This window comes from Vulpes vulpes, chromosome 5 (genome assembly GCF_048418805.1).
Source record: "Vulpes vulpes isolate BD-2025 chromosome 5, VulVul3, whole genome shotgun sequence".
Classification (NCBI taxonomy): Eukaryota; Metazoa; Chordata; class Mammalia; order Carnivora; family Canidae; genus Vulpes; species Vulpes vulpes.
The window spans coordinates 91010864-91020507 of record NC_132784.1 but is presented as its reverse complement, the minus strand read 5'-3'; the positions used below and the strand labels follow the sequence as shown (position 1 = coordinate 91020507).

The following is a 9644-nucleotide window of genomic DNA, read 5'->3' as shown; positions in this document are numbered from 1 at the left end:
TGCGCCGGGCCTGGGATGGAGCCCGGGACCCCTTGGCCCGCAGCCGTGGCCTCCGGGACGAGCCACGGGGCCAGCAGCATCCAGACCACCGGCACGGTAGGTCTCCCACCTGCGCACCACACCCCGCCCCGGCCCAGCAGCCCCACCCCCAGCCTCACCTCGGCCTTCTTGGGGACCCTCCCCTCCATCCTAACCCACTTGGCCCTTCCTCTCCAGCTCTGACCACTCCTAGGACCCCCAAGCACCATTCCCACCGGGGACCACATCCCTTGAAAAGGCCCATCCCGGATTAAGGCAAATGTCGTCAGGGCCCAGGGTAAGGGCCTCCCGCGGAGAGAGTGGGCCCCACAGGGACTTCTCGGGGGGCCCAGGAGGTACCTGAGGTCACCCACCCCCACCCTGCCACCCCTCCAGCACTGGGCGGCTCAGCCCCCGCCCCCCTCATGCACCAGGGCCCCATGCTGGGCTCAGTCCAGGCCTACCCAGGACGCCCGGCAGGTGCTGGTCCAGCTGGGTGGGAGCACGCAGGGAAACCTGGGGGCAAGCCCCGCCAAGCCTGGCCCCGCTCCCCACCCCGGGGGCCGACCCCTCACCCCTCTCTGGCAGGCCCCTGGGTTCTTCCTCCCCTGACACACATCCCAGCTCCCGCACCCTCAGACCAGGCGGGAGGCCCCTCTGAGTCAGTGCCCCGCAGCAGTCCTGTGGAGCTGAGCCCCAACTCGAGCTGAGCCCTGACTCATGTGTAGGGAATGGCCTTGTGCTGCACGGCCGGGGAGGGTGGGGGGTGCCAGAGAGGGGGGGGGCAGGAGCCGGGAGGGTGCCAGAGAGGGCCGAGCCAGCGCTTTGGAGGCCTCTGCAGAAGCTGGGGGTCGGGCCAACTGCTGGAGTCCACAGGCCTGACCTGGAGGGTCATGAGCCCGGGGCTGTGCCAACCTAACCGTGTGCTTCTGGGGTCTCTTGGGCACGGGGTGAAAGTCCACAGGGCCCTCCTCTACCCCAAAACTCCACCCAACCCTCACCCTGAGCGCCACCCCGGGACCCTTGTGCCCCTGATGCCGACCCCTGCCTCGCTCAGGACTGGCCCCAGACCCCCTCCCCTCCGGACTCCCGGAGGTGCCAGAGGCTCCCCAGGGGCCTGGCCTGGGCCTTCCCAGGATCGGGAGGGCACCTGCCCCAAGGGCCTGGACCCCTGTGGCTCTGTCCCGGGATGTGCGGAAGGAATGGGAGGGAGGACGGCGACGTGGGCCTGTTCTTCCGCCCAAATTCCACCTTAAGCAAGCGGTGGCCCCTCCCTCTCACCTGGCCCAGGTGTCCCCGCCCCCGCCGCACCGGGGCTGGGCCGCGTCTGTCTCCAGCGGCTCTGGGCGAGGCCAGTGGGGAGGGGACTCAGACGTGCCGGGTTGTGAAGACGCTTCGGGCCCAGGAGGCCCCGGCGGCCCCGCGGACCTAGGGCACACCTGCCGCCATGCAGGACAGTAATTTCCTGCTGTCGGCCCTGCAGCCCGAGGCCGGCGTGTGCTCCCTGGCGCTGCCCTCCGACCTGCAGCTGGACCGGCGCGGCGCCCCGGGGCCCGAGGCTGAGCGGCTGCGCGCCGCCCGCGTCCAGGAGCAGGTCCGGGCCCGCCTCCTGCAGCTGGGCCAGCAGGGCCGCCACAACGGGGCCGCGGAGCCCGAGGGGGCCCCTGAGGCGCCCAGAGGTAAGCGGACGCCCGGGGTGGGCACCGGGTGGTGGGCACGGCCGCGAGGGGCCGTGGCGGGTGTGGTGGCGCGAGGGCCAGAGGCCACGGGGCTGGCGCCGGGGCTCAGCGCCCTGACTCACCGAGGCCTCGCCCTGAGTCACCGCCCCGCCCCACCGGGTGTGGGAGCAGCCCTGGGCACAGCCTCCCAGCAGCGGGGACCCTGGGCCCCCCCCCCCCCCCCCCCCGGCAAGCCTGCCCGGAGCGCCGCCGGCACATGGCAGGCCCGCCAAGCCTCGCTGCCAGCCAACCCAGGACATACGCATCCGGGCCGCGTAGCAGGGCTCTCACACGGCCTCAGACGCGCGACACACGTCCGTCTGCGGGGACGCAGACACCCCGACACCCAGACTCGGGAAGCACACAGACCCGGAAGGGGGCGGGTCCGGGACACCTGGACCAGGGACACCTGGACATGACCCAGATGCTCTTGATGGGAACGCAGGAGGGGGTGCCCCTCAGTGCCAGGCAGGCCGCGTGGGTGCGCGGGGGTGGGCGGACGCGCGTTAAGGGGCCTCCCACACGGCGCGCGGGCAGCTGTTCTGGAGACACCGTCTCTACCTTTGCCAAACTGCAGCGACAGTGACCGAGGGTAGACGGTGAGACGCACGTCCCAGGAGGTCGGGAGCCCGGCCCGGTGCTCCGTGCTTTTCCCACCACCTCTGGAGGGTCCCTTCCCGCACAGCGTCGGGGTGCTGGCCAGCTGGGGGCAGGGTCACCCAAGCAGCCCGGGTTCCCGGGCCCCCCTCACCCCGGCCTGGGCCCCAGCCTTCTGTCGGCTAAGTAGTCAGGTGCCCAGGGGTCATAGGGTGGAGGAGGGAGCAGGGAGGGGTTAATTACCACCCTGGCTACCCTACCAATTAGGGGGGGGAGTATAATTTGGGGGTGGGAGTAAGATCCCCCCAGGCTGAGGCTCACCAGCCTCAAAGGGTTAATAGCCCCTGCCCAGAAGCCTCATTAACCTGGGCGGGTCTGGGGAGCGCACTGGGAGGGGAGCCCCCCCAGGCCGGCTCCACAGCCTGAGGCCCTCCAGGAGGTCACCCCGCATGGCAGGGGGAGGCGCGACCCCAGCAGGGACCCTACGGGGCGGATCTACCCTCTGTCCAGAGACCCTGGAGCCCACCCACCCCCCGCGCTGTGTCCGCCTGATTTTCTACCTGTCCACCGGCCATCTCTCCTCCCTGTCACCCCTCACCCCCCTCCCCCACCGCCCACCCCGTCTGTCTGTCCACTCAACCACAGTCGGGCTGGCGCCAGCACCCCCAGCTTCCAAGCGGCTGGAGGGGCGGGCATGGCTCCTCCAGGTGGGAGAGGGACACTCCTGTGTGTCCGCAGCCCAGGCCGGGCGCGCAGGAGGTCAGCGTGGCTTCCTGGAGGTGGGGGCCGGGCGTGCGCGCTGGCCAGGCCCAGAGAGCTGACGCTGTCCCTGGCACACTTCCCGGGTGACCGGGCAGCCGGTGGGGGGGGTCCAGCTGGTCGGGAGGGGGCTCCGGAGAGGTCCGGCCAGGGCTGAGGCTGGAGGAGGCCGTCCGGCTCAGCCCCAACACGCAGTCCCATCGGCAGGCCCGGCCCGCGGTCACTACCACACCCTGCAGGCTGGCTTCAGCTCCCGCTCCCAGGGCCTCGGAGGGGACCCCTCGGTGAGTGACGCTCTCTCCATCCTCAGGGGTCTCTGGGAGATGAGGGCGGCTCCAGGGTCGGGCGGGAGCGGGGCGCCCGGTCGCCCCCTCACTGCCGCCCCCCCCCCCCCCAGACCTTCCGGCCCATCGCCAAGCCTGCCTACAGCCCTGCCTCCTGGTCGTCCCGCTCGGCCGTGGATCTGAGCTGCAGCCGCAGGCTGAGCTCTGCTCACAATGGTGGCAGCACCCTCGGGGGTGCAGGGTACGGGGGCCCCCAGCCCGCGGCACCCGCCCGGCCCGTATCCTTCCACGAGCGCGCCGGGCCGGGTGGCCGGGCCGACTACGACACCCTGTCCCTGCGCTCGCTGCGTCTGGGGGCCGCGGGCCTGGATGACCGCTACAGCGTCGTGTCCGAGCAGCTGGAGCCCCCGGCCGCCTCCGCCTACAGGGCCCTCGCCTACGAGCGCCAGGCCGCCTGTGGCCGCGTGCAAAGCCCCGACTGGCCGGACGCCAGCGAGGGGCCGCCCGGCCGCCCCATCCGCGCACCGGCCATGCGGACCCTGCAGCGGTTCCAGAGCAGCCACCGCAGCCGTGGCGCGGCCGGGGTGGCGCCGGGGGCGGCCCTGGAGCCCGTGGCCCGAGCGCCCTCCGTGCGCAGCCTCAGCCTGAGCCTGGCCGACTCCGGCCACCTGCCGGATGTGCGAGGACTGGACAGCTATGGCGGCCACCGCAGCCTGCAGAGGCTCAGCAGTGGGTGAGCAGGCCGGCTTGGGAGGGACCGTGCCCGGCCTGGCCCCCCCGGGCCCCCACTGACCCCCACCCCCGCCTCCCCAGATTTGATGACATCGACCTGCCCTCGGCGGTCAAGTACCTCATGGCCTCGGACCCCAACCTCCAGGTGCTGGGCGCAGCCTACATCCAACACAAGTGCTACAGTGATGCAGCGGCCAAGAAGCAGGTGACGGCCCCCTTGCCGACCCCTCCCCGCCTCCGTGCCAGGTCCCCCCCCCCCCCCCCCCCCCGAGCACCTCTCACCCGCCCCCACGTGGACTGGGCACACACCGGGTGGGCTCCCCGGCAGACTGCGGGGAGGAGCGTGTGACGTGCATACTCACAGCACCCCTGCTCACACTGCACGTGTCCGTGCCCCTACACATACCTACACACCCCTGCACACCTCTGCACATGTCCGTGCCCCTGCACATGCCTGCACACGCTTGCACACCTCTGCATGTCTATGCCCCTGTACATGCCTGCACACCCCTGCATGTGCCTGTGCCCTTGCACACGCCTGTACACCTCTGCACATCCATGCCCCTGCACACATCTGTACACCTCTGCACGTGTCCGTGCCCCTGCACACGCCTGGACACCTCTGCACATGCCTGCACATGCCTATACATCTCTGCACACCTCTGCATGTGTCTGTGCGTCTGTACACCTCTGCACATGCCTGCACACCTCTGCATGTGTCTGTGCTACTGCACACGTCTGTACAACTCTGTACACGCCTGCACATGCTTGTACACCTCTGCACGTGTCTGTGCCTTTGCACACGTCTATACAGCTCTGCACATGCCTGCACATGCCTTCTGCATGTCTGTGCTCTTGCACATGTCTGTATACCTCTGCACGTGTCTGTGCCTTTGCACACATCTGTACATGCCTGCACACGCCTTCTGCATGTGTCTGTGCCCTTGCACACGCCTGCACACCCCTGCATGTGTCCATGCCCCTGCACATGCCTGCACACCCCTGCACACTTCTGCACGTGTCTGTGCCCTTGCACATGCCTGCACACCTCTGCATGTGTCTGTGCCCTTGCACACGTCTGTACACCTCTGCACATGCCTGTACACCTCTGCACATGCCAGCACATGCTTGTACACCTCTGTACATGTCCACCCCCTGCACACGTCCGTACACCTCTGCACACGCCTGCACATGCCTATATATCTCTGCACACCTCTGCACGTGTTTGTGCATCTGTACACCTCTGCACATGCCTGCACACCTCTGCATGTGTCTGTGCTCCTGCAAAGTCTGTACACCTCTGCACATGCCTGTACACTTCTGCACGTCTGTGCCCCTGCACACATCTGTACAACTCTGCACACGCCTGCACATGCTTGTACACCTCTGCACGTGTCTGTGCCTTTGCACACATCTGTACACCTCTGCACATGCCTACACACGCCTTCTGCATGTGTCTGTGCCCTTGCATACATCTGTACACCTCTGCACACACCTGTCCACCTCTGCACGTCTGTGCCCCTGCACACGCTTGCACATGTCAACACGCGTCTGCAGAAGCCTGCACACATGTACACACCTGCGTCTGTCTCCATCACCAGCACCACCCTCGTGTCCTCGTGTATGTCTACATACGCCCGTGCGACGTGCACACATGTGCTGACAGCCACATGGCTGTGTGTGCAGGCCCGCAGCCTTCAGGCTGTGCCCCGGCTGGTGAAGCTCTTCAACCACGCCAACCAGGAGGTGCAGCGCCATGCCACAGGTGCCATGCGCAACCTCATCTATGACAACGCAGACAACAAGCTGGCCCTGGTGGAGGAGAACGGCATCTTTGAGCTGCTGCGGACGCTGCGCGAGCAGGATGATGAGCTGCGCAAGAACGTCACAGGTGGGCCTGCCCGCCCACGGCCCTGGGCCAGCGCCGCTGCCCCCTGCCTTTCTGCCCCGTCCTCTCTTTCTTGTCCCCACGCCCCCTCGGCCCCCGCTCCTCTTTGGCACATCCCTACCCCCGAGTGTTGTGCTCTCCGTGGTGTCACTGCCGCACGACCTGCAGGTCCCCCATAGGCTTTCTAGAGGGGCTGTTGGGAGCGTTGGCCCCAGTCTCCCTGGAGGGGCCGACGGGGCCCAGCAGGCTGTCGCTGACCACGGCCGCGGCACCCCCGCCGCAGGCATCCTGTGGAATCTGTCCTCCAGCGACCATCTCAAGGACCGCCTGGCCCGGGACACCCTGGAGCAGCTCACGGACCTGGTTCTGAGCCCCCTCTCAGGGGCCGGGGGGCCACCCCTCATCCAACAGAATGCCTCTGAGGCCGAAATCTTCTATAATGCCACCGGGTTCCTCAGGTGGGCCGGGGAGGGGACGGTGAGCGGGTGCAGGCCGTGCTGGCAGCCAGGGGCAGAGGGCTGGGTGCTTGGAGCAGGGGCCCTCGGCTCTGAGGTCGGGATGGCCGGGCGGAGCTGTTGGGGGGCTGGCGAAACGAGGCACGGGTACTGACACAGGCGGGACGGGAAGCTGACAGTGGCTGGCGTGTCGGGCGTCGAGGCTCTGGGGGCTGCGGGCTCATCTGACCCTATAACCCCACTCTGGACACTCGGACGGGCGACTGGGCAATGGGCACACAGAGGCACCAGGGCCAGCAGCGCCCGCTCAGGGGACGGAGGGGGCCTGGGGCGCAGGGGCGCAGCCCTTGGTTGGTTCCCGCTGGGGGGCCTCTGACCTGCCTCCGCCTGCAGGAACCTCAGCTCGGCTTCCCAGGCTACTCGCCAGAAGATGCGCGAGTGCCACGGGCTCGTGGATGCCCTGGTCACCTACATCAACCATGCCCTGGACGTGGGCAAGTGTGAGGACAAGGTGAGAGGCGGCCGCGGCCTCAGGGCCCGGGGGGCTCCCAGCCCACTCTGACCGGGGTCTGCCCTCTGCAGAGCGTGGAGAACGCCGTGTGCGTGCTGCGGAACCTGTCCTACCGCCTGTACGACGAGATGCCGCCCTCGGCCCTGCAGCGGCTGGAGGGCAGGGGCCGCAGGGACGCGGCAGGGGTGCCCCCCGGCGAGGTGGTGGGCTGCTTCACGCCTCAGAGCCGGCGGCTGCGAGAGGTGGGCACGGGCTGGGCCGTGGGGAGAGGGAGGGGAGCGAGGCCTGGGCCGGCCCAGCTGACCCTCCACACCTGCCCCCAGCTGCCCCTCACGGCCGACGCGCTCACCTTCGCCGAGGTGTCTAAGGACCCCAAGGGTCTCGAGTGGCTGTGGAGCCCCCAGATCGTGGGGCTGTACAACCGGCTGCTGCAGCGCTGCGAGCTCAACCCGCACACGACGGAGGCGGCCGCGGGGGCACTGCAGAACATCACGGCGGGCGACCGCAGGGTGAGGGGCGCCGAGCAGGGACGGCAGGGGGCCTCGGGGGTTGGCAGGAGCCGAGACACCAGCGGGAGGGACGGGACGTGCAGCCGGAGGGACGGGGCGGGGGGCAGCCCGCAGAGGCACGGCCTAGGATTCGGTACACGCGGGCCGTAGGCGCAGGCCGAGCCAGGTCACGCGGGGAGGCTCCGCGGGGGACGGAGGGACGGACAAGAGCCGGCCTAGCCGGCCGCCTTCACCATTGCCCTCGCACCCGCAGTGGGCGGGCGTGCTGAGCCGCCTGGCCCTGGAGCAGGAGCGCATCCTGAACCCGCTGCTCGACCGGGTTCGCACCGCCGACCACCACCAGCTGCGCTCGCTGACCGGCCTCATCCGAAACCTGTCCCGGAACGCCAGAAACAAGGACGAGATGTGTGAGTGGGGCCAGCGCACGATCTGCCCTCACCCTGCACGCCCTGCCCTCACCCTGCCGGCTCACGCCTGCACTTCCTGGGCTGGCCTCTGGGAAGCGGCTCGCTGGGGAAGCCGTGGGGGGTGGGGAGGACCAGAGCGCTAAGGTGCCGGGAGTACAGGTGGAGGCTGGCTTCCCGACCTCCGGACCTCCCGGCAGCCACCAAGGTGGTGAGTCACCTGATTGAGAAGCTTCCTGGCAGCGTGGGCGAGAAGTGTCCCCCGGCCGACGTGCTGGTCAACATCATAGCTGTGCTGAACAACCTGGTGGTGGCCAGTCCCATCGCCGCCCGGGACTTGCTCTACTTCGACGGGCTCCGAAAGCTGGTCTTCATCAAGAAGAAGCGGGACAGGTGAGCCCCCCACCGTCCACACCTCCCTCGTGGCACCTGTCCCCTGCTGACTCCTCCCCCCTCGCCAGCCCCGACAGTGAGAAGTCCTCCCGAGCGGCCTCCAGCCTCCTCGCCAACCTGTGGCAGTACAGCAAGCTCCACCGGGACTTCCGGGCGGTATGTCCCAGCGATCCAGGGCAGGCAGGGCCACCGGTGTTGGACCTGGGAGCAGCACCTGGGTGCAGGACACTGGGGTGGGGAGGAGCTGAGCAGGAGGGGGTGGACACGGGAAGTCCTACGGAACATGCAGACTCAGGAAGTGGGCAACATGGGACACCAGAGACCCAGAGAGAGAGGTCCAGGCCCAGTGGACCAGGAAGGGTGGGGCCTGGGGAGAGCAGGGCCCGGCAGGCAGGCACCCTCACTCTGGGCCTCCTCTCCACTGCAGAAGGGCTATCGGAAGGAGGACTTCCTGGGCCCATAGCGAGGCCTTCCTGGAGGAGGAGGATGCAATGTAGCCCGGCCTACAGGAGACAGGCTCAGCTCCGCGCTGCTCACTGGCCAGCCCAGCGGAGGAGGCTGACGGCCTGGGACCTCTTGCTGGAGCCCCGTGTGCAACTCTGAAGGGCCCAGGACTCCAGGGAGGGGCTGGGGGCTGGTTGTAGGGATTTGGCTTCTATAGGGCAGGGGGTAGGGCAGGGCTTGAGGCTGCTCTGGTGCGTGGGGTGGTGACCAGGTCACAGGGGCAGAGGTGGGAGCTGCCAGTGCTGGGAATAAAGGTGGCCATGAACACAGCCCTGCAGTTTTCTTCAGCGGGCCCGACCCAGGGACACAGCAGCGTCCCTGAGCACAACCAGGCCTGACCCTGGGGATACTCACCCCCTGAGCACCCCCAGAAGCTTCTCCAGGTCAGGATGCCCAGGACAAGGAGGAGAGAGCATCCAACGGGGAGAGCTGGCAAGAACGGAGGCAATGGGGCAGACAGCAGGGTGAGCCTTGATGCCAGCCGAGGCCCAGTCACAGCAGAGCTGGGGACTTTGTGCAGAGAGGGCCGACCGGTCCCTGCAGAGCCGCGAGCTCCCCAGGCTGCCCTGCCGCCCCGCTGCGCTGTACTCATGTGGCCCAGCACCTCCCTCCGCTCTGCCTCACTGGGGAGTCACACTGTCCAGCTGAGTCCCGGGATCCCATCTCGCCAAACCAGGCCATTTGGTGGAGAAGCTCCCACTCCTATTTTTACAAGCAGAGGCTTCTTCCTTAAAGCTCAGAGCCTGAAGACCAAGGGGCATGCCCACCACCACCCCACCCCACCCCCGCCACCCCGGGACGTGGCTGGATCAGAACGGGGCTGGGGGCGCTCAGACCCCCAAGCAGACAGACCCAAAGAGGCTACTACAAGA

General features: G+C 68.4%; 1 protein-coding gene across 2 annotated transcripts; it reads left to right on the top strand.

The window, feature by feature from the left end:
• Positions 1 to 9041, top strand: PKP3 (plakophilin 3). 2 transcript variants are annotated; one of them, XM_072759239.1, is made up of 14 exons: positions 1 to 96; positions 1502 to 1697; positions 3300 to 3376; positions 3490 to 4109; positions 4190 to 4313; positions 5795 to 5999; positions 6280 to 6454; positions 6845 to 6962; positions 7034 to 7204; positions 7286 to 7471; positions 7725 to 7878; positions 8076 to 8268; positions 8337 to 8424; positions 8696 to 9041. In XM_072759239.1, exons 1-14 carry the CDS (start codon positions 16 to 18, stop codon positions 8729 to 8731), a joined length of 2424 nt encoding a protein of 807 aa, XP_072615340.1. In that variant the 5' UTR covers positions 1 to 15; the 3' UTR covers positions 8732 to 9041. The 2 variants fall into 2 exon arrangements, with proteins under 2 accessions (XP_072615340.1, XP_072615339.1); XM_072759238.1 differs by lacking the exon at positions 1 to 96 and having other exon boundaries at positions 1359 to 1697.
• Positions 9042 to 9644: the final 603 nt, after the last annotated feature.

Coding starts and splice junctions, on each gene's coding strand:
- PKP3 (XM_072759239.1), top strand. CDS start 16: ATGGAGCCCGGGACCCCTTGGCCCGCAGCCGTGGCCTCCGGGACGAGC. Junction 3,377..3,489: donor GCCTCGGAGGGGACCCCTCG/GTGAGTGACGCT, acceptor CCCCCCCCCCAG/ACCTTCCGGCCCATCGCCAA. Junction 8,425..8,695: donor TCCACCGGGACTTCCGGGCG/GTATGTCCCAGC, acceptor TCTCCACTGCAG/AAGGGCTATCGGAAGGAGGA.